The sequence below is a fragment of the Mytilus californianus genome, unplaced genomic scaffold (assembly GCF_021869535.1).
Source record: "Mytilus californianus isolate M0D057914Y unplaced genomic scaffold, xbMytCali1.0.p SCAF_2, whole genome shotgun sequence".
Taxonomy (NCBI): domain Eukaryota; kingdom Metazoa; phylum Mollusca; class Bivalvia; order Mytilida; family Mytilidae; genus Mytilus; species Mytilus californianus.
This window is the reverse complement of record NW_026262668.1, coordinates 106960871-106984811: the sequence shown is the minus strand read 5'-3', so window position 1 is coordinate 106984811 and position 23941 is coordinate 106960871. Positions and strand designations below refer to the sequence as shown.

At 32.9% G+C, this 23941-nt stretch overlaps 1 protein-coding gene across 1 annotated transcript; it reads left to right on the top strand.

The window, feature by feature from the left end:
• Positions 1-412: 412 nt before the first annotated feature.
• Positions 413-23119, top strand: LOC127728520 (bifunctional coenzyme A synthase-like). The gene is made up of 10 exons (XM_052235939.1): positions 413-520; positions 3312-3927; positions 5870-6084; positions 6545-6676; positions 7136-7262; positions 10444-10571; positions 12086-12167; positions 14507-14607; positions 19472-19618; positions 22133-23119. The coding sequence occupies exons 2-10, from the start codon at positions 3321-3323 to the stop codon at positions 22199-22201; spliced, it is 1608 nt and encodes a 535-aa protein (XP_052091899.1). The 5' UTR covers positions 413-520; positions 3312-3320; the 3' UTR covers positions 22202-23119.
• Positions 23120-23941: the final 822 nt, after the last annotated feature.

Sequence of the window (23941 nt, the reverse complement as noted above, 5' to 3'; positions counted from 1 at the left end):
TAATTAATATGCCATGAGCCTTAACCATTTATTGTTGATGAGTTTGTGCTAATAAAATATTTGTATTTGTATCGTATAACGATTTGCACTTTGACTACAATTATAGAAAAGAAAGGGTATGGGGTATCCATCCATGACGGATACAAAATCAGTATGAGCAAAGCAACAACAAAACAACACAGAGAGCAAAGGAACATCGCTTTTTTGCTTTTTTTCAGCTCAAAGTCACTGTGCATGTCAAACTACATCGTGCGTATCTCATGTTGCTATGACATTGTTTTTGCACAGTTGATTTTTCTGCAGAATTATTTGTTGATTTAAAATTCCCGAAATTTTTTGTCGTCACCGTGCACATACCGGTGTTTCGTGTTCTTTTCTGGTCCGGACCCGGGTTTGTATCACAACTCTTATCATCTTGCAGAATTGTGTCCCTTGCCAATGTGCCAAATGTTGACCTTTACTGATATATTATATCAAACTTGTTTAGAGTTTCAAATGTATCTCAGGGTTTAAAATATAGGTATATCTACTAAAAATTTGTATTTTTAAAAAAATGCGTATTTAGGTGGATCGGGTGTCATTTTCTGCCTTTTCTGAGCAACCCTTCTGGGCATGTTACAACTTTTGTGTTTAAAAATATTTTACCTTATCGCTATTTATTCCTTTCCGGATAAGTTCTAAAATTCCACAATTTTTCAAACCAGTTGAAGCTAACTGGGACCTTGTTCAAACGATGTATTGTGCATAAAGCTTTTCATAGAGACATGTTTAAAACATCGTAAACACATCAAACAAAGCATTTTCTATAAAAAAAAATTAAAATGTCCACTTTCCAAACTTTTTACAAAAAGTATTCAAGATGAATAAAAGAAAGATTTTGTTTTGAATTACATCTCAACTTCAAACTATTTTTACTTCTTTATTTTGTATTGAGTAGTAAAAAAATTTAATCTCCCTACTATATTCTAATTGACATTATTTTTTCATTTCCCCCAAAAAAATCTTTTATTTATATATAAATATATATAAAAAATCCTAGCCCCTTTTTTTCCTAAATATAACCCCAAAGAAAACCCTTTCAGACGCTTGGGTATATGTGTGAAAGAAAATAAATTAAATAATTTTTTCACAAAAATAATTTATTTTACAACAAAATATCCTCCTTCCTTTTTAAAACACTGTCTTATATAACTGTTCCTGATTCTACCCGTAAATTACTAAAAACACTGTCTTATATAACTGTTCCTGATTCTACCCCGTGAATTACTAGAAACACTGTCTTATATAACTGTTCCTGATTCTACCCCGTAAATTTCTTAACACTGTCATATATAACTGTTCCTGATTCTACCCCGTAAATTACTATAAACACTGTCTTATATAACTGTTCCTGATTCTACCCCATAAATTATTTAAAACATTGTCTTATATAACTGTTCCTGATTCTACCCCGTAAATTACTTAAAACACTGTCTTATATAACTGTTCCTGATTCTACCCCGTAAATTTCTTAAAACACTGTCTTATATAACTGTTCCTGATTCTACCCCGTAAATTTCTTAAAACACTGTCTTATATAACTGTTCCTGATTCTACCCCGTAAATTACTAGAAACACTGTCTTATATAACTGTTCCTGATTCTACCCCGTAAATTTCTTAAAACACTGTCTTATATAACTGTTCCTGATTCTACCCCGTAAATTTCTTAAAACACTGTCTTATATAACTGTTCCTGATTCTACCCCGTAAATTACTAGAAACACTGTCTTATATAACTGTTCCTGATTCTACCCCGTAAATTACTTAAAACACTGTCTTATATATCTGTTCCTGATTCTACCCCGTAAATTTCTTAAAACACTGTCTTATATAACTGTTCCTGATTCTACCCTGTAAATTACTATAAACACTGTCTCATATAACTGTTCCTGATTCTACCCCGTAAATTTCTTAAAACACTGTCTCATATATAACTGTTCCTGATTCTACCCCATAAATTTCTTAAAACACTGTCTTATATAGTTGTTCCTGATTCTACCCCGTAAATTACTTAAAACACTGTTTTATATAACTGTTCCTGATTCTACCCTGTAAATTTCTTAAAACACTGTCTTATATAACTGTTCCTGATTCTACCCCGTAAATTTCTTAAAACACTGTCTTATATAACTGTTCCTGATTCTGCCCCGTAAATTTCTTAAAACACTGACTTATAATTTACGGGGTAGATTCAGGAACAGTTATATGTTGTTTGTGCTGTATTTAGACCCCTCTACCAAGAAATTTGTTTTGCATGCACACGTATAAAAATTGCGGTTTTTATCCAACGTAATCATAGGTTTGAACGTTGTTTTCAATTTAGACTTGTTTATATATAGATTATATATATATAAATAATATAAAACCGGACCACTGAAATCTTTCCTTTATTCAAAATATTACTCCATCACGAATATTCATTGCCTGGATTGCTGATATGACATTCTACCCCGGTGGGGGTAAAATCAGGATATAGCCATTTAAAGATTAAACTATAAAAAAATTAGGGCCTTTTATTAAGAAAATAAAGCCTGTAAGGCTGTAACCCCCTATTTTTATTCGATATTTTGAAAGCATTTATGAAAAGCAATTCTCTAATAGAATTTTAACCTATTCTATTGTTTAATGTTTGCTCAATAGGGTAAAATTAAATTTCCACTATATAACCCATATGAAATAGGTACTGGCTACAATTACGTTGAAACGTAACAATAACAAAAGAGTTATTGTTACATTGGACACTAATTGCCAGAATGCTTTTTAAATAGTTGTTATTCCTTGATATTTTCTTCCACAGTTTTTTGTCCAGCAGTTTTCTTGGAAATGAGTCAAAATTATGGCTGCGAGCAGATGAAGTATTGTCATTTGAATAATTATAAGAGGGCTGTTGTTAACACAAACAAAAAATGTCATTTATGAAGACACTGAACAATTTGTGTTAAGAAATTGAAAGATGAGGTACATTTTTGTGAGTGTCAATCCTACCACTGCTGTTGACTTTAATCTTCTGTTTTCATTTTGAAGAGATGATTTTAAGGAGGAGACCTGACAGAGTTGAGACTCCATATATGATCAATTGCTTTTCAAAATATAATCAATCAATTTTTGGGGGGAGGTAATTTTCAGATTTTTTACTGTCCGTCACCTCCTATTTTGGTGGGCCCTTCAGGCCTCTGTTTCTGAAAATCCTGGATCTTCCACTAGTTGATATGTTAATGATGAATACCCTACATCTCCTTTCTTTATGCTAAAGTTTTGATTTTTATTACAGGTTTTAATAATGTATAAAACAGGACTTTTAATTCTGACAAGACCATTTCCTGTTTTAAAATCAGCAGTTCAATCTGTTTTGGAGGAAGCTGCAACAGTTGTATCCAATACACTCTATGTTCATATTCAGCCATCATCCAGTTCACATACATTCAAAATCCAGAATGTGCCTTGTTCTAAAGACTTCAGATTTCTAATGACACAGTTATACTCTTCTAGTGCTTCACTATGCAGTAATTTAGATGTCAGAATAATACTGAGCCATGTAACAAATTTGCAAGTAGAAAGGAATTTAAAATTTGATTTTAAAAGACCATGTGATATTGTACTGATAGACAATCAATTCATTGCTGATGCATTTCAAAATAAATCAGAATCGTTAGCAAGCTTAATGAAAGATGGATTAAAAGGACCAGCAGAAATACACACATTAAGCATACCTGCTGACCGTCAAACCAGTATGATAGAGGATGATAAAGTTGAATCCTTTGATAATGTTGTTCTTGGTGGAACCTTTGACCGTTTACATGCAGGTCATAAAATAATGCTGAGTGAAGGATGTTTTCTGGCAGAAAGACAGATAACAGTTGGAGTTACAGATGAAAATATGAATCAAAGTAGGAAATTAAGACTATATAGGAAAATAATCATCAGTAGGCTGAAGAGGGATACTAATACATTATTGTATTCCAAGTAACAACACTTACTAGATGAGTTATTGAAATACTTTTTATTTATTTCCTGAAATGTTTTTCTATTGTCTTTATCAATTGCACTTATGCAGCACTGATGTCATTATGAAAGATTTTAAATACTTGACTTCGGCAATGAACTCACAAATGTGAATTACAATGCCTGCATATTCTCTGTTCATTTAACTTCTAGCATTTTTAAAAAGTAAATAAATATATTTTATATAAATTTTATATCCTAAATTCACTCTGTTCAAACAAACATACATTATATATGTGCTAAAACCTAATATATTTTTGTATAGGATACATATCTGAGAACATTCAAATCAATGTAGCAGAAAAATCTTTAGTAACAAATAACTTGTAAGATTTTTTTATTTCCTAATTCCTGACATCTATATTTTTGCCATATTATGTTATTCCTTATATGCATTTGGCTTTATTTGAATATGGAATAAAACTATAACTTAACATATATTGTACTTCATGATGATTGCACAATTAATAAACTGCTTCGCTGAACGCAGCTGGATACGCCCGCAGAGGTCCAACCCTGGCAAAAATGGACACAATATTCAAGCTTGATACAGGTCTGAATTTGGATTGTAATTAAATATTTGACATATTATAGGTTTCTGAATAAATGTAGTCAAAGAACTTGAAATTGGTTATATGAATTGAATTTATATTCAATTAAAGATTTCTTGCTGTTGTGCAATACACTGTGCTGTTGCGCAATACTTAGTAAATATGTTGTCAGACTATAAACAAACAATAACTTCTCAATGTTATATCAGAAATTTATAAAATACTAAAGGGAGGTTATCTTAATAGATATAAATCAGTCATCAAAGTTTAATGAAAACTGCTCTAAGCACTTTAAGGATATTGTCCAAAAACTTGAAAATCAATCCTTTTTTTATGAATAAAATCTTATAACTCGGAAACATAAAATCTTAAATTTATAAAAATCAAAAGGGAGCTTACAACAATAGATATAAACAATTTACCAAAGTTTCATAAAAATGCTTGAGTTATTGTCCGAAAACTGGAAAATCCCCCTTTTTGTAATGAATAAAACCCCATAAATTGGAAACGTATAGTCTAAAATTTTTAAAAAATCAAAAGGGAGCTCATGTCGATAGAAATTAACAATTCATCAAAGTTTCTTGCAAATTGGTGAAATTGTTTTTGAGTTATTGTCCAAAAACTGGAAAATCCCCCCTATTTTAATGGATAAAACCCTATAACTCAGATGTAAAATCTAAAATTTATAAAATTCTAAAGGGAGCTTACATCAATACTAAATAGATATAAACAATTCACCAAAGTTTCATAAAAAATGCTGAAGCATTTTTGAGTTATTGTCCGAAAACTGGAAAATCCCCCTTTTTGTAATGAATAAAACTCCATAAATCGGAAACGTATGGTCTAAAATTTATAAAAATCAAAAGGGATCTCATGTCGATAGAAATAAACAATTCACGAAAGTTTCTTGCAAATTGGTGAAATTGTTTTTGAATTATTGTTCACAAACTGGAAAATCCCCCCTTTTTTAAATGAAAAAAAACCCAAAACTCTGAAACGGTAAATTCGAAATTTATAAAAAACGAAAAGGAGCTCATGTCAATAGATATAAACAATTCACCAAAGTTTCATGCATATTGGTTAAAGCATTTTTGAGTTAATGTCCGATATGTTGACGACGGATGGACGGACAGACGGTCAACGGTATACCATAATACGTCCCGTAAACGGGTACACCACTTACAACAATGTACAAGGAGAAATACTTTATTGAGTTACTTGTATACTGTTAGAGACTAACTCCAGTGAAATTTTTTTTTACATTATTTTTTTCCAGAAAAGACATTATGTGAACTGATAACTCCAACAGAAAAGAGAATTGAGGGTGTTGTAGACTTTCTGCAGGATATCAAGCCATGCATTGAACATAAAGTTGTGGCAATCAATGACATGTTTGGTCCGACAATCTCTGATCCAGACCTTCAGTTTATTGTAGTCAGTGAAGAAACAAAGAGAGGAGGAGAAATAGTCAATGAAGAAAGACAGAAGAAGGTAGATATATATATAATGCCACTCATTTTTTTTTTTATCATCATTTGGAATGTTGTAAAGAAGTAGGTCAAACACCTGGATTCAAAAACAGTCCTTTTAGAAAGAGTTTAACAAATGTTTTAATATTAACATTTCATGTTAATAATTAGGGGACCACCATTTGATTTTCTGTGTGTTGCAAGGTGGATTTTTTTGCCAATGGAATATTTATTTTCACCTGCTACATGTACTAGCACTGCTTATTTTTTCCTTGGATAATTTATTTTTATCCTTATGCACAACTATTGCCTGTGTACTGAAAATGTGTATTTTCTGTTTCTATAATTGATATATATACAATTTTTACCTGACCTTTTTATTAGAACCCGGAAATGATCTAATTGACTTTTGCCCAAAAGATATTTTAGGTTTTTTTTCTAACAGAGTTAGTGGCAATATACATTAGTTTTGTTTATTTCAGGGATTTTCTGTTCTGAAGCAGCATGTGATAGAACTAGTTGTAGATTCATGTCATAATCAATATGAAGAGGAAAAAATTAGTTCATCATCATCGAGAAAGAGGCTGCTTGGAACTGTTATCAATCCTATCAAGGTATGTCTTCTTTGATTTTATTGTGTTGTTGATTGCTGCTTATTAATGAATACTCCACATCTACTTATTTTATTTATAATAAAAAAAAGTTCAGTTAGGGAGTGTTATCAATCCAACTAAGGTACATTTATTTTACTTTGCAACATTTTGAGGTACAGTAGCATGCTTCTCTGTATAGGTTGGAATGTCATCTCAAGATCAAGGTCTCTTACAAAGTTAATTTTTCTATATGCAAATATACATATACAAAGTTTTGTACAAGTCAGTACAACATCAGTGAATTAATTAAGTGATACTGAATTTTGTTGTTTCCATGGACACTGCCAAAAATTGTGTAAAGATGAGATTTGAATTTCTTTGGAAGGTCAAGTTAGAAAAAACTATAATTATTGCAACAATTTTGTTGACAGAAATATATTCAATACTTTGTGGAATTTGAAATAGTATATATTTTTTCAGCCAAACAAAAATACACCTGGCTCTCCCTATGTAATAGGGTTGACAGGAGGTATAGCTAGTGGGAAGTCAGCATTGTGTGGAAGGTTAGAGAAACTAGGTGCTGGTATAGTGGACTGTGACAAATTAGGTAATAAAATGGTATAACAAATAGGAAAGTGTATGGCTATGCCCTCTCTGATAAGGGAGATACACATAGGGAAGTGTATGGTGATACCCTCTCTGATAAGGGAGATACACATAGGGAAGTGTATGGTGATGCCCTCTCTGATAAGGGAGATAAAAAAAGGGAAGTGTATGGCGATGCCCTGTCTGATAAGGGAGATAACAAATAGGGAAGTGTATGGCTATGCCCTCTCTGATAGGTGAGATACACATAGGGAAGTGTATGGCTATGCCCTGTCTGATAAGGGCAATAACAAATAGGGAAGTGTATGGTGATGCCCTCTCTGATAAGGGAGATAAAAAATAGGGAAGTGTATTGCTATGCCATGTCTGATAAGGGAGATAACAAATAGGGAAGTGTATGGCGATGCCCTGTCTGATAAGGGAGATAAAAAATAGGGAAGTGTATGGCTATGCCATGTCTGATAAGGGAGATAACAAATAGGGAAGTGTATGGCTATGCCCTCTCTGATAAGGGAGATACACATAGGGAAGTGTATGGTGATGCCCTGTCTGATAAGGGAGATAATAAAGGGAAGTGTATGGCGATGCCCTGTCTGATAAGGGAGATACACATAGGGAAGTGTATGGTGATGCCCTCTCTGATAAGGGAGATAAAAAAGGGAAGTGTATGGCGATGCCCTGTCTGATAAGGGAGATAACAAATAGGGAAGTGTATGGCTATGCCCTCTCTGATAAGTGAGATACACATAGGGAAGTGTATGGTGATGCCCTCTCTGATAAGGGAGATAAAAAAAGGGAAATGTATGGCGATGCCCTGTCTGATAAGGGCAATAACAAATAGGGAAGTGTATGGCTATGCCATGTCTGATAAGGGAGATAACAAATAGGGAAGTGTATGGCTATGCCCTCTCTGATAAGGGAGATACACATAGGAAAGTGTATGGTGATGCCCTCTCTGATAAGGGAGATAAAAAAAGGGAAATGTATGGCGATGCCCTGTCTGATAAGGGAGATAACAAATAGGGAAGTGTATGGCTATGCCCTCTCTGATAAGGGAGATACACATAGGGAAGTGTATGGCGATGCCCTCTCTGATAAGGGAGATAACAAATAGGGAAGTGTATGGCTATGCCCTGTCTGATATGGGAGATAAAAAGAAGGAAGCTTGCCTTATCTCATTAGGAAGATATAAATAGGGAAGTACTGTGAATTCATTTATTTTTTGTGCATACCAATCTCCGAGGATTGATGAAAAATTGTAATCTCGTGCATATAAGATTTCATGGTTTTGCCGAAGCCTACTGAAAAATTGCACTTTGTTTAACATTTAAATTTGAGGTTTACTTATACCCACAAATTCCAGGAAAATTGGTTTCGAAAGAAAAATAATGAATCCACAGTATGTACTCTGATGAGGAAGATACATTAAGGTGATCAAAGTGAGCACTGTTGATAAGTGAGATACAAATCAGAAAAAAGATATTTATACAGTGAAATGTTGTAGAAGCTTGGTGCTGGTATATCATATAACAGACTATGTGAATTTTTATACGACCACAAAAATTTTTTGGTCGTATATTGGTATGATGTTGGCGTCGTCGTCGTCGTCGTCCGAAGACACATTGGTTTTCGCACTCTAACTTTAGTTTAAGTGAATGGATCTCTATGAAATTTTACCATAAGGTTCAATACCACAAAAGGAAGGTTGGGATTGATTTTGGGGGTAATGGTACCAAAAGTTAAGGAATTAGGGGCCAAAAAGGGGCCAAAAATAAGCATTTTTGTAACTTCCAGACATAACTTGTGTGTTAGTGTATGGATCTCTCCGACATTGTACCACAAGGTTCCATATCACAAAGGGAATGCTGGGATTGATTTTGGGGGTAATTGCCTCAAAATTTTAGGAATTAGGGGCAAAAAACAAGCATTTTTCTAGTTTCAGGACAATAACTTGTGTGTAAGTGTATGGATCTTTATGAAATTGTACTACAAGGTTCCATATCACAAAGGGAAAGCTGGGTTTGAGTTTTGGGGTAATTGCCCTAAATGTTTATGAATTTGGGGCCAAAAAGGGGCCTAAAAACAAGCATTTTCTAGTTTCCAGACAATAACTTGTGTTCAAGTGTATGGATCTCTCTGAAATTGTACTGCAGGGTACCATACCACAAAGGAAAGGCTGGGATTGATTTTGGGGGTAATTGCCTCAAAATGTTAGGAATTAGGGGCCAAAAGGGGCAAAAAACAAGCATTTTTCTAGTTTCAGGACAATAACTTGTGTGTAAGTGTATGGATCTTTATGAAATTGTACTACAAGGTTCCATATCACAAAGGAAAAGCTGGGTTTGAGTTTGGGGGTAATTGCCCTAAATGTTTAGGAATTTGGGGCCAAAAACATGCATTTTTCTAGTTTCCAGACAATAACTTGTGTTCAAGCGTATGGATCTCTCTGAAATTGTACTGCAAGGTACCATACCACAAAGGGAAGGCTGGGATTGAGTTTGGGAGTGATGAATCATAAGGGGGTTCAAAAAATTTGGGGGAGGGATTTTTTTTGTCTTTAAAATTTTCCATTTTAAATTGGTTATTTCTGATTTATATATAAAAGCAAATAATAATATGGTTTGAATAGGTAAATTAAAAATTTTTAAGTTCTTAGACCACATTCATTCTGTGTCAAAAACCTATGCTGTGTCAAATATTTAATCACAATGCAAATTCAGTGCTGTATCAAGCTTGAATGCTGTGTCCATACTTACCCCAACTGTTCAGGGTTCGACCTCTGTGGTCGTATCAAGCTGCGCCCAGCGGAGCATTTTAATTGGAGTTATCATTGTTTGGAGAGAAGTGCTGATTCATTATGCTGTGCTTTGATTTATATATAAATTAAATGAAATTTGGGTAACATCAATCAATGAGACAGCAATCCAACAACACAACAAAATTTGACAGAATAAAAAGGTCTATACCACTTGTTAATCTCTAAATTGCTGCTAGTCTATACATGTAAACAGATGTGATAAATTTGACAGACACAAACAAATAATAAAATTCTTGTCAGTTTAATGTTCCCTGTTAATTTGCAATATTCCCCTTTGCTTTAACTTCAGAGATGAAAATAATTAATTCTGAGTAATACAGGTAAAGATTATTACTAATAAGAATATACCATTATATATTTATAGGTCATGAAGTGTATTTAAAAGGAACACCCTGTTACAATACATTGATAGAACAGTTTGGTGATGAAATCGTTGGTAAAAATGGAGAAATACAAAGAAGAGTTTTAGGATCTATTGTATTTAGCAATCCAGTGAGATTAACAAATATTGTATATGTATTTAGATGTAGAACCTGCAGTGTCTTGTCAAGAGGTTAAGTGATTTTTATGGCCCCACCACAAAGTGGTTTGAGCCATATTGTTTTACCCTTATCAGTCATTCTGCAACGAATAGTTATACAGACTATTTTTTTCATTTTAAACGACATCACATATTGAGCTGATTTTTAGTTATGTGAGTCTACTATGATGATTTACAGATCATGTTTACGTTTAGTTTGCTCCGCTGATTTTTACCGAAATTACGGGCTTTGGACTTTGAAAATTTTCATAGTTATACAGACTTTCATTCTCAAATTTCCACTCCTAAAAATGGCTTCAAGCTTTTTTTTGCAAGCGGGGCCATTCGTGTTGTTCTGACACATCTAGTTTTCAAAAAGTGCTTATCAATTAATGATTTGAAAAGTGCCGAAGTGCAATTCATGATATATCTTACCGCCTGCAGAACCTGTGATCTTGGATAGTGTAAAAGGTATAATAAACAGTACTGCTTGTAAATATGCAAGTACGGAAACAGCAAATTCATCTATTTTTCCATTTATAAATAGACATAACTCAAGAATGGTGAAAGTGACGCCACCCAAATTAGAACTTGATCTGTGTTTTATGGTAATAACCATTGTGTACAAGTTTCATAGCATTTGGTTGAGGCAAAGTAAAGTTAGAAAACAATTTGGGACAGATTTCACGTACAGACCAATGAGGGTAAACCTGAATGCCCCCTTTGCCAAGGGAAGGGGGGGAGTGTTTTAAAATATTTCTTCTTAAAATGGCAGCATAGAGAAGCAGAATTTGATTTTTTGCATGCTTTGAAAGATAAGTTTCTCTAATTCTTAGCTGATTCATACTTTACCAAACCGGTTTATTATATTTTTATAATAAACGTGTGATGTGTTTGATCTCAGTTGTTCATTGGTAAGAATTTACAACTGAATCACATGCTATACAATAGTTTTCCACTCGTGACAGTTAGATTTAAAAAAATTGAAATGCTTGGCAAACCTCATGTTTTAGAATGAAAATTTGACTGTCTCGAATGGAGAAATATCTTAACATGCTGAATGGAGTTGTAGAATCTACATTTCTTGAACATGTTTAAAGACATATGAGCTTGATTTTCAGTTGTTTAAGAGGAGTTTAAATGTGGACAATTCAAACAGATTTATATTTGCTTTCAAATTTATAAGATCAATCCTTTAAACTAGCCAGCTGACTATGGAGAAGAAAATATTCTTTTTCCATTCAATAGGCTCACAAGGAGTATTGTACAATATATATCAGACTTTATCTGTGTGTGCCATTTGTGTTGATCAAATCTATTATTTTTACAGTAACAGGCATGTTCTGCAGACATAACAAATCTAAAATATAGATGTAATGTTGTTTCTTTCTTATAAAGGATATTATTTTCTATGTAATTTATATGACAAAAATTTGTACATAAGATATATATTCATTTGTACCTGTTTATAATTATATCATTTCAGGAAAAGCTGCAATTACTCAACAGAATTGTTTGGCCAGAGATAGGGAAACTTGCAGAAGACAAGATAAAGAAACATGCTGAAAGTCTGTAATAGATTTTTTTGTTGATTGACTTTTTTTCAAAAAATTACAATATATATTGTTACTCTTTACTTACGAAATAATTCATGCAAGCTACAGATTTATTATTATTTTCACTTTTTAATCCGGAACAATTGTATAACGGTCCAGGCCATGTGAAAATGAAAACAAAACTATAGCTTGCATGAAATTTTTCAATTCTAATAAGAGAAATACAGTAATTTAAAACACTGAAGCAAAGATAAGTGTGCTGTGTGTCTTGCTGTTCTATTTTACCCCTTGTAAGATAAATCTAAAAAAAAATCCAGTAATTGTATGGCTTGCAAGAATTATTTCTTAAATAGCCTCTATAAAAAATGTGCTCAATTCTTATAGCTCTCAACCAAAACATTTGTTATTTTTGTTGGCTACTATTTACCGTCAAAAACACAGTTGACATTTTTTAACAAAGGAATGTACAAATAATGCAATGAAATAGAAAATAAAACAACATCTTCCTCAAAACTCCATGTAATTCAATATTATCCAAATTTGGAGCATACACATAACAGAATAACCTTCAGCTTGATAGTTTTTATTCGTATAACGTCATGTTTTGAATGGGCTTATATCATTCATGGAAATTTGTAGAATTTTATTTTGTTTGAATTTATACATTTATCCAATCTTTAATGCATTCATTCTTATTGTTATGCATTAGAAAAGGAATAACAGTTCTGTAGTTTTAATTTCAATTCTAATACAGCAAAATCTACATAGTGTTTGTACATTTGTTACGATACATGTGGGTTTACGTGGGAGGTAAATCGTAACAGAGGTTAATAAATACATCTCTTAGTTTGCGCTAAGTAAAGTTATATTGAGAATTTTATCATGCTGTTGCTTATGTCATATTAGAATAAAGCATAATATGTTCGTTTTTTTCATTTCACTCATCTGGTTGAAACAACCAAAATAAGCTATTGGCATTATATGTCATCAAATGTCCAACCATTATCATTGTTTATTCATAAACGTTTGCATATATTCACCATCATCTCTAAATACAAAAGAGAAAAAACCTGAGAAAAATCAAAGTGGTCTATTAGATGTCAATTACTTAACATATAAGTGTAAACCAGTGGATTTGAATAATTCATTATGTATGTAACTCTGAAAAAATGTGTGCAATTTAGGTAAATAGCAGAAAATTGAACACATTTTGAAATATTTTTACTTGTGTTGTAAGAGGTGAGAGCAGATTTATTTACCACTTCACTCTGATCAAGCAAAATTTGAGATTAATTATTGCAATTTCAGGAAAAGCTGCATACAGATATATGTATCAAATTTTAGAATGCAAGTTCTTATTATTGCGAAACTCATCCAGTCACATTATTCACATTAATAAAATCCTTGCAAAAAATTCTGAATTTTCAGTAGAAGTTGGCTTGTTATAGTCATCGCTAGATTTAACAGTTTTCATTCAACACAACTCAAACTTTGCACATTGATTGCACACATTCCTTTTTTGGACGGAATAAAAGTATTTTTTCTAGGATTCCTCATGTGTGTCATTTTTTGTCATTGAATACTATATTGGGTGTCTATAGTTTGTATTATGCCTAGATTTAACAGTTTTCCTTCAACATTATTTAAACTTTGCAATATGATTGCACACATATAGAAGATGTGTGTACCTCCTATTTTGGGCAGATTTGATTTTAATTTCCTAATTTTTCATCTGTACAACTTAGTCGTTTTGTTATAGAGGGTATCCAATTTGTGTAAACATTTTGATTGTACATATTCCACAGTATTGTATGGAGATTATCAGCTAACTTTACTTTTATTTTTTTCGTCTAAAAATAATCAATATTTTGCTTGTACAATTTGCAGTTAATTGTCTCTTTGGTTTTGTGAGGGCTTGTTGGCCTCGTGTCCTGGAGGTTGTGGTTTGAATCTCAGCAGGGCCAGCCAAAGACCTGAAAATTTGTATATGCTGCTTCTCCGCTAGTATTGACATTTAGTAGTAACAGGAAAATCTGGTCCGCTTAGAGTCAGAATAAGGTGTTTGGGTAGGATGCTGTATTTTTGAAGGCTGTTGCCTTATAAAAATCTGGTTTAGATATGTCCACCTTGTACAAGCAAGGGTCATTATATACCAAATCAACATGTTCCTTTACTGATATGCATGTAATATTTACCACTGGACATTAAATGCCAATGTATCCATCCATCCATCAATTTGCAGTTAATGATACTTATATCATCTACCTACATAAACTGAAAAACGGAACAGCTTATTATTGCAGTATGAATGCATTCTATTTGATTGTTTCAACTTTTGTTGTATTTTGAAGATGGTAAAGACATTGTGATTTTGGAAGCTGCCTTACTATTAGATGCAGGCTGGAACAATCTTGTACATGAAGTATGGACATCTGTTGTTCCACCAGGGGAGGTAATTATAGAGTCTTTAAAATGAAAACAAAAACGGAATCAAGACTTAGATCATAAGAAAGGTCCAAAAGATGTTGTAGTAACTAATTTATGTTGCAAAAACAATTGATCACAAAAATTTCATCTGAGATAGGCATTTCATTTGTTAAAGACCATATGAAATAATAAAAAAAGTGCTTGAGGAGATTAGAAACTCTGAAAATTCTTATTCTGGTCTAAATAGAATTATCATCATATCAACAAATAACCGATCTTCACTAAATGACATTTGCAAATCACTTTTTAGCTCACCGGGCCCAAAAGGCCCCATTTGAGCTTATGCCATCACTTGGCGTCCGTCGTCGTCCATCGTCTGTCGTCGTTGTCATCTCTCGTCGTAAACTATTTCAGGAATCTTCTCCTCTGAAACTACTGGGTCAAATACCTTCAGACTTTAACTGAATGTTCCTAAGGGTATCTAGTTTATAAATTATATCCGAAGTTTTGATCCATCAACAAACATGGCCGCCATGGCTAAAAATAAAACATAGGGGTCAAATGCAGTTTTTGGCTTATATCTCAAAAACTAAAGCATTTAGAGCAAATATGACTTAGTAAAAATGTTCAATAGGTCAAGATATATCAGCCCGGAAATTTGCAGATGAATCGAACAACCCCTTGTTGGGTTGCTGCCACTAAATTGGTAATTTTAAAGAAATTTTTCAGTTTTTGGTTATTATCTTGAATATTATTGAAGATAAAGATAAACTGTAAACAACAAAAATGTTCAGCAAAGTAAGATCAACAAAAACGTTTGATATGACCAAAGTTTTCATTGACCCTTAAGGAGTTATTGCCCTTTAAAGACAATTTTTACACAATTTGTTCATCATGTTTGCTGACATTTAGAATATTCTCCTCTGAAACTACTGGACCTAATACTTCTAAACTTTAACTGAATGTTCCTTAGGGTAACTGGTTTTGAATTGTATCCGAAGTTTTGATCCATTAACAAACATGGCCGCCATGGCTCAAAATAGAACATAGGGGTCAAATGCAGTTTTTGGCTTATATCTCAAAAACTATATCAGTTAGAGAAAAAGTGACAAGAATTAAAGTGATGAACAAGTCAAGATCTATCTGCTATGAAATTTTCAGACCAATTGGACCACCCATTGTATGGTTACTATCCGAAATAGTTTATTTTTATGAAATTTTACTGCTTTTGGAAAGTGTAAATGGCAAAAATGTTCAGCTAAGTAGGATCTACAAATAAGTCAAATGATCAAAATAGTCAAATGACTCCTTAAGGAGTTATTGCCCTTGAAACGTTTATTTTTTTACATTTTTACATGCAAGTCTATTGCTTTTTCAAAAATCTTCTTCTCTGAAACTACTGGGCTAAATACTTCCAAACTTTAACTGAATGTTCCTTAGGGTATCTAGTTTATAAATTGTATTCGAAGTTTTGATCCATCAACAAACATGGCCATCATGGCTAAAAATAGAACATAGGGGAGAAAAGCAGTTTTTATACGACCACTAAAAATTTTGCGGTCGTATATTGGTATGACGTTGGCGTCGTCGTCGTCCAAAGACACATTGGTTTTCGCACTCTAACTTTAGTTTAAGTGAATGGATTTCTATGAAATTTTACCATGAGGTGAAATACCACAAAAGGAAGGTTGGGATTGATTTTGGGGGTTATGGTACCAACAGTTAAGGAATTAGGGGCCAAAAAGGGGGCCAAAAATAAGCATTTTCTAGTTTCCAGACAATAACTTGTGGAACGGTGTATGGATCTCTCTGAAATTATACCACAAGTTTCCATACCACATAGGGATGGTTAGGATTTGCCTTGGGGGGTTATGGCTCAAACTGTTTAGGATTTAGGGGCAAAAAGGGGGAAAACAAGGTTGTCCTGGTTGATGGACAAACACTTCAGTACAAAACACAATTTAAAGCAGTGTAAGGGAGATAAATCAAATACATCATTTGAATAACCTCCCTTACACTGCTTTTAAATTATGTATAAAGTAATGGTTAATGAACAATTAAGACAATTTATAACAGTGTAAGAGAGGTAATCCAAATACAACGTTTTGATTACTTCCCTTACACTGAAATGCATATTTATAAAGGAAGTTCCAAAGGGTCTAAAATTAAACTTAGTTTGATTTTAACAAAAAATTGAATTCTTGGTGTTCTTTGATATGCTGAATCTAAACATGTGTTTAGATTTTTTATTATGGGCCCAGTTTTCAAGTTGGTCCAAGTTGGGGTCCAAAATTAAACTTTGATATCTACAAAAATTGAATATATGGGGTTCTTTGATATGCTGAATCTAACCATGTATTTTGATTTTTGGTCCCCGTTATCAAATTGGTCCACATTGAGGTCAAAAGGGTCCAAAATTAAACTTTGTTTGATTTCATCAAAATTGAATTCTTTGGATTCTTTGATATGCTGAATCTAACCATGTATTTAGATTTTGGATATTGGACCATAATAGGTAAATTAAAATTTTTTAAGTTCTTAGACCACATTCATTCTGTGTCCGAAACCTATGCTGTGTCAAATATTTAATCACAATTCAAATTCAGAGCTGTATCAAGCTTGAATGTTGTGTCCATACTTGCCCAAACTGTTCAGGGTTCGACCTCTGCGGTCGTATCAAGCTGCGCCCAGCAGCGCATTTTATTGGCTTATATCTCACACAAGAGTGCACACGCTGAAATGTCTCGCCTTCTTTACTTATCACTGATATTATGTTGATAGTCCTTAATATAAAGCTTTATTACAACTGTCACATAAACTTAACATTAACCAAGAAAACTAAACATTGACCAATGAACCATGAAAACGAGGTCAAGGTCTGATGAACCATGCCAGGCAGGCATGTACAGCTAACAATTCTTCCATACAACAAATATAGTTGACCTATTGCTTATAGTTTAAGAAAAACAGACCAAAACACAAAAACTTAACACTGAGCAATGAACTGTGAAAATGAGGTCAAGGTCAAATAAAACCAGCACGACTGACATATAGATCATAAAATATTTCCATACACCAAATATAGTTGACCTTTTGCATAAAGTATTAGAAAAAAGACCAAAAACTCAAAATCTTAACTTTGACCATTGAACCATGAAAATGAGGTCAAGGTCAAATGACACCTGCCAGCTAGACATGTACACCTTACAATCATTCCATACACCAAATAGTAGACCTATTGCATACAGTATAAGAAAAACAGACCAAAACACAAAAACCTAACTATAACCACTGAACCATGAAAATGAGGTCAAGGTCAGATGACACCTGCTAGTTGGACATGTACACCTTACAGTCCTTCCATACACCAAATATACTTGACCTATTGCTTATAGTATCTGAGATATGGACTTGACCGCCAAAACTTAACCTTGTTCACTGATCCATGAAATGAGGTCGAGGTCAAGTGAAAACTATCTGACGGGCATGAGGACCTTGCAAGGTACGCACATACCAAATATAGTTATCCTACTACTTATAATAAGAGAAAATTTAACATTACAAAAACTGTTAACTTTTTTTTCAAGTAGTCACTGAACCATAAAAATGAGGTCAAGGACATTGGACATGTGACTGACGAAAACTTCGTAACATGAGGCATCCATATACAAAGTATGAAGCATCCAGGTCTTCCACCTTTTAAAATATAAAGCTTTTAAGAAGTTAGCTAACACCGCCGCCGCTGCCACCGGATCACTATCCCTATGTCGAGCTTTCTGCGACAAAAGTCGCAGGCTCAACAAAAACTACAGCAGTTAGAGCAAAAGTGAAAGGGGTTAAAGTGATAAATGGGTCATGATCTATCTGTTATGAAATTTTCAGACAAGTTCGACAACCCATTGTTAGGTTACTGTTGGAAATAGTTTATTTTTATATGAGGTTATTTTCTTTAATATTATAATAGATAGAGAGAAAATATAAATGGCAATAAATGTACAGCTAAGTAAGAGTCAACATGATCAAAATAGTCAATTGACCCCTTGAGGAGTTATTACCCTTAAAACATTTTTTTTTTTTACATTTTTTGTGAAAGTCTAATTACTTTTTCAAAAATCTTCTTCTCTGAAACTACTTAGCCAAATACTTAAAAACTTTAATTGAATGTTCCTTAGGGTATCTAGTTTATAGATTGTATTCGGGGATTTGAAAAACATGGCGGCAGTTTCTAAAAATAGAACAAAGGGGTCAAAAACTAAAGCAGTAAGAGCAAAACTGACATAGGTGAAAGTGTTAAACAGGTTTAGATCTACCTGTCAAGTAATCTTCAGACCAATATGACAACTTATTGTTGGATTACTGTCCAGAAATAGTTAATAATTAGGAAATTTTACAGTTTTGGGTTATGTATTTTTCTTTAATATTATTATAGAAAGAGAGAAAGTGTAAATGACAAAATTGTTCAGCAAAGTAAGTTCTACAAATAAGTCAAATGCCTGAAACTGAAATTACAGGTGAGAGATATCAGGCTCTCATGAGCCTTTTGTTGTTTTTGATATCACATTTTTCTGTTGTGATGCAAAAATATAACAGGAAATATTTTTTATTTCCCTCAATGACGGACAAACTTGTGTATTGTGATAAGATCACATATGCCCTAAACAACTGGTAAACTAAGTGATGAAATAATCATCAGACAAGTTTTGGTAATTTACATTAAAAATTAAAGCCTACATGAAGACATTAACAAGTTGAAAACAGGTACATTGAGTAGATAAAATACACAGTAAGGATTGTTTATTACGAGGACAGTTTTCATTTTTTTGTACCAGTTGTGTTCATAATTGATTCTCACTGGCCCCAATTGGCTAAACTATTCATCTTTATTCTAGGCAGTCAAGAGAATGATGGACAGAAATAATATGACAGAAGAGGAAGCAAACAAAAGGTTAAAGTCACAACTATCCAACAAGGAGAGGGTTCGAAGTTCAAATGTTGTACTATGTACTCTATGGGAGTATGAGTACACTCAAACACAGGTATATGTTTGTTTGAAACAGTTTAACTTTTTAAAACATAAGATGCTTAAAGGCATTCAATACAGAAGAGATATTACACTGAATTTGTTTGAAAATTTTGACACAAAGTCAATGTTGATATGCACTTATGAAATATTCCAAGAAACTATATTAAGTGAGATATTTTAGTTTGATTTTCCATGTTTCAGGAAAGCAAAAAAACTGCATTTAATATTTCAATACATTTCCTAGAAAAAATAACTCTCAAACGGAAAGAGATTCTTCACCTGCTTTTTTGCTAAGTGTTTGATTGTTTATATACCTTTAATGTATAGCTGACTATGTGGTATGGCCTTTGCTCATTGTTGAAGGCCGTAAGGTGACCCATAGTTGTTAATTTCTGTGTCATTTGGTCTCTTGTGGAGAGTTGTCTCAATGGCAATCATACCACATCTTCTTATTTTTATACTTTAAGTTGATTTCCAAAATGAAATTTGGATGTGCTAAAAAAATTGAAATCATACAATTATTGGTAAAAGATACCTTGTAGACATTTTTATTGCTACAACAGAATAAAAATCTGCCATCGATTTTTATTTTCAGTTTTGATATTGCATTCTTCACGCAGCACACAATCATTTGCAAAAGAACAAAATTGGGGTCAATGTGCTGGTATCAGGTTGATCCGGCCCACGTCGATCCTGCCCCAAGTCGATTCGGCCCCATAATAAAATAATGAATAATTTATATTAACTTCGGAGGATTTGATGACATATTTAAAAAAAAATATCCAAGATTAATGACAGCACGTAAGTGAAGTATGCCTAATATTGGTGTAACATTCTTGGGGCTGGATCGACATGAAAGCAATGAGCTTATTTTTAGAAAACCCAGGTTTTAATTGCTTAAGATTCAATTTCCCTTTTTTGGCCCTAAATTATGTCTCAATGTATTCTTACTGCAATATCGCCTTTTAGCTATTCCTGCTGTACATCTGAACATTATAAGATTTACTGTTATTAATTGGAGATTACGGATGAAAGAAAGGTAAAAACAAGGAATTATTTGAATCTGTAAAATTGATAAGAAATCTATGACGAAACTAATATAAAAATAAGGAGATGTGGTATGATTGCCAATGAAACAAGTATCCACCCAAGTTCAAATGAAGTGGTTGTAAGCAATTATAGGCAACCGTGTGGCCTTCAACAATGAGAAAAACCCATACCGTATAGTCGGCTATAAAAGTCCCAGACATGAAAAATATGAAACAATTCAATTGAGAAACTAACGGCCTAATTGGTAACAAAACAATTTACGAAAAACAAATATGACGGACATGAACCAACGACAACCACTGAACTACAGGCTCCTGACTTGGGACAGACACATAAAGAATGTGGCGGGGTTAAACATGTTTGTGAGTGCTCAACCCTCCCCTAACCTGGGACTGGTGTTACAGCAAAACATAAAAACAAACTATAAAAATCAGTTGAAAATGGCTTAACTCATTAGAACGATACAAAGCAGAAAAGCTTCTAACAAAAACACAGACTAGACATGGCAGGGTATTTATACATCCCTAACAAAAAAGACACGAAGTACAGATCTGAGAGTACTCGTAGTTATTGACAGCTAGTTCAAAGCCAGTTACAGTTAATAAAAGAAATCATACATCTAAGACTAATATATCAATCAGTACACATCCAACATCCAATGGATTTAGTGTAAAGGCGTCATTAACAGTCAAGAGAAAAACATGACTTTGTGCAATGCCAAAATATAGGTATTGACAGATTGTAGTACCTTGAAAGTGCATATGTGTATAACAATACTATTTAGTATGGTTTTAATTTACTTATAATGAAATCAATATTTATACCAATAAGAACACTACTCAAAGATCTAATTATAGTGTTGAATATAACCAAATTTAGGAGAGTTAGACATACATGCATGGCTAAGGGGGGTCAGTTAGTTAGTTCATATTAAAATATCAGTGAAAGTATAATTAACCTTAGCCGTGCGCACATGGCTAACCCTCTTTAATAGGGTTAGTTTTCATCATACCAGTACATTTCTTACCAATTTTCCAGAATTCAAAATTATTCCAGATTCAAGTTATTCCTTGTTTAAACCCACTTCATTTGCCTAAAATTTTATGTCCCCATAAAAGACTTTGTGTACTTAAGTATATTGCAAGTTTGTTTTCATTTGAACATGCTTTCAAGCTCATGTAACTAAATTGATGACGTTTGTGAATTTTGGATGCATACCATTTACAATGTTGTGTATAAAATTTGGATATGTTATTATCTGCCTTGCTACTGTATGATATGCTCTTAAAATACTGCACTATTAGAAATTTGATTACAGGTGACAGTGCCTTACAAGCTTCAATTTTTCCAATGTCTGGCTTTCATATATTTTCTTCTTACCTGTCAAAAAAAAACTTCATAAGATAAAGATAGAAGTTTCAATATCTATGAGAATTGTCAGACATTCAGGTAATTTTCTTTTATCTATTTTTTGTAGGTAGAGAAGGCATGGTCCTTGTTACAGAAGAGGTTGATAGAGAGGAACTCAGAACATTCCAAATATTGAATCATTTTAAACCTGTGATATCTCATCTCAGATAACAAGCAGAGAGTACATTGTCTTTCAATCATCTTTTTAAGAACACTTGTATGTAGTATAAAGCTCTAAGGATAATCGTGAAAAATTTAATATTAAACTTGAAATCACATAGAAACATGATATTGCCGTATTTGTAACAGTCTGTTTAAAACCAGCCCCCACTATCCACTTGCGAAAGCAAGTGGATAGTGGGGCTGGTTTTAATCAGACTGTATTTGTAACATTTTAAAGTAATTTAAGTTAATTTTCTATGTACCGGTAAATGAGTTTGGTGCTGTTTTCAGTTTTCTCACTGCACTTAGATTTAAGTGTAACTTTATTACCAATGAATTAATTTTGCTGCTGTAATAATATGTTTTTCTTTTTCTTTTTTATGCCCCACCTAGGGGCATTATGTTTTTCGGTCTGTGCGTCTGTTCGTCTGTCCGTCTGTCCCACTTCAGGTTTTTGGTCAAGGTAGTTTTTGATGAAGTTGAAGTCCATCTTGAAATTTAGTACACATGTTTCCTATGATATGATCTTTCTAATTTTAATGCCAAATTAGAGTTTTGACCCCAATTTCACGGTCCACTGAACATAGAAAATGATAGTGCAAGTGGGGCATCTGTGTACTATGGACACATTCTTGTTTGATACTGCTATTGAAAGCCTAACACTCTTATCACTTTATTAAATATAAACATCAGCTACAATACATGGTGGTTTAATGTAAATTTGTTACCATTTTTATTGTTTAAAGAATATGATAAATGCACCATCTCTGCGATAACATGTAATTTGTTATAAGCCAGATTATTTGAGTAATTTGATAAAATACCATATGCTATTTATTATTTATATGTATAAACATTTTTTAGATAAGAACTAAATAAATATTTAATCCAGTTTGAACTGTTTTTGTCCAGGTTGTGATGAATGTAGTGAAGCAAGGCATGGGTGCTTCTTTTTGCAATTATTGTCAACATGGGTTTTAGATAAGGATTTAGGATATTCCATTGATAAATTATATGCTGTTGTATCTAAGTCTGGTCAATCATGCATCAGGGATTTTGGATTTTTTTCACTGTTTAAATACTAAGTTTTTGATTAATGATTATAAGGAATTACCTATACAAATCAAGTTGAATATGAAGCTATGTCCCTTAGTCATGTTGCAGTGACTTTTATTATTTTCAAAATGTAATTTTTCTGATAAGTTGTGTTTATAAATATACCACACCAACCTATTGATTATGATATTTATTCACTTGAGAAAGTTAAAATTCCAAACTTAAAAGTGTTGATGTTTTGTAAATGAAATAGTAAGATTTTTATTATTTCAACAAAAGAAACTTATTAAAAACTATAAATTCTCATTTTAAAATTGAAATTTCAACTTAAAAGAGTGGAAAAATATTGTAGTCAACAGGATAAAGTAGAATCTGTTTCTCTTATGATTTCATGAAAAATGTCAATTGCCATGTTCTAAATAGATATTTAGGGAAATAACATGAGCCAAATTAAATCAATGTGTGGTTTATCAAACTTTGAAACAGGTCAGAACCAATTTAAATGCATGCAGAATTAGAGTAATTTAAGTGTGTATACTTATACTACAATCTTGTTATTTTGCTGGCGTGCTGTGCAACACCAAAAACCTGCATTTTGAGAGAATATGAGGCACTGTCCCTCAGTCATATCCACTCAGTGTGTTATAGGTCATTCTGG

What these genes read in the sequence shown, in the direction of transcription:
- LOC127728520 (XM_052235939.1), top strand. Translation starts at nt 3,321, where the DNA reads ATGTATAAAACAGGACTTTTAATTCTGACAAGACCATTTCCTGTTTTA. An exon ending in ATGAAGAAAGACAGAAGAAG is followed by an intron (nt 6,085 to 6,544) that starts GTAGATATATAT and finishes TGTTTATTTCAG; the next exon opens with GGATTTTCTGTTCTGAAGCA. An exon ending in AGTGGACTGTGACAAATTAG is followed by an intron (nt 7,263 to 10,443) that starts GTAATAAAATGG and finishes ATATATTTATAG; the next exon opens with GTCATGAAGTGTATTTAAAA.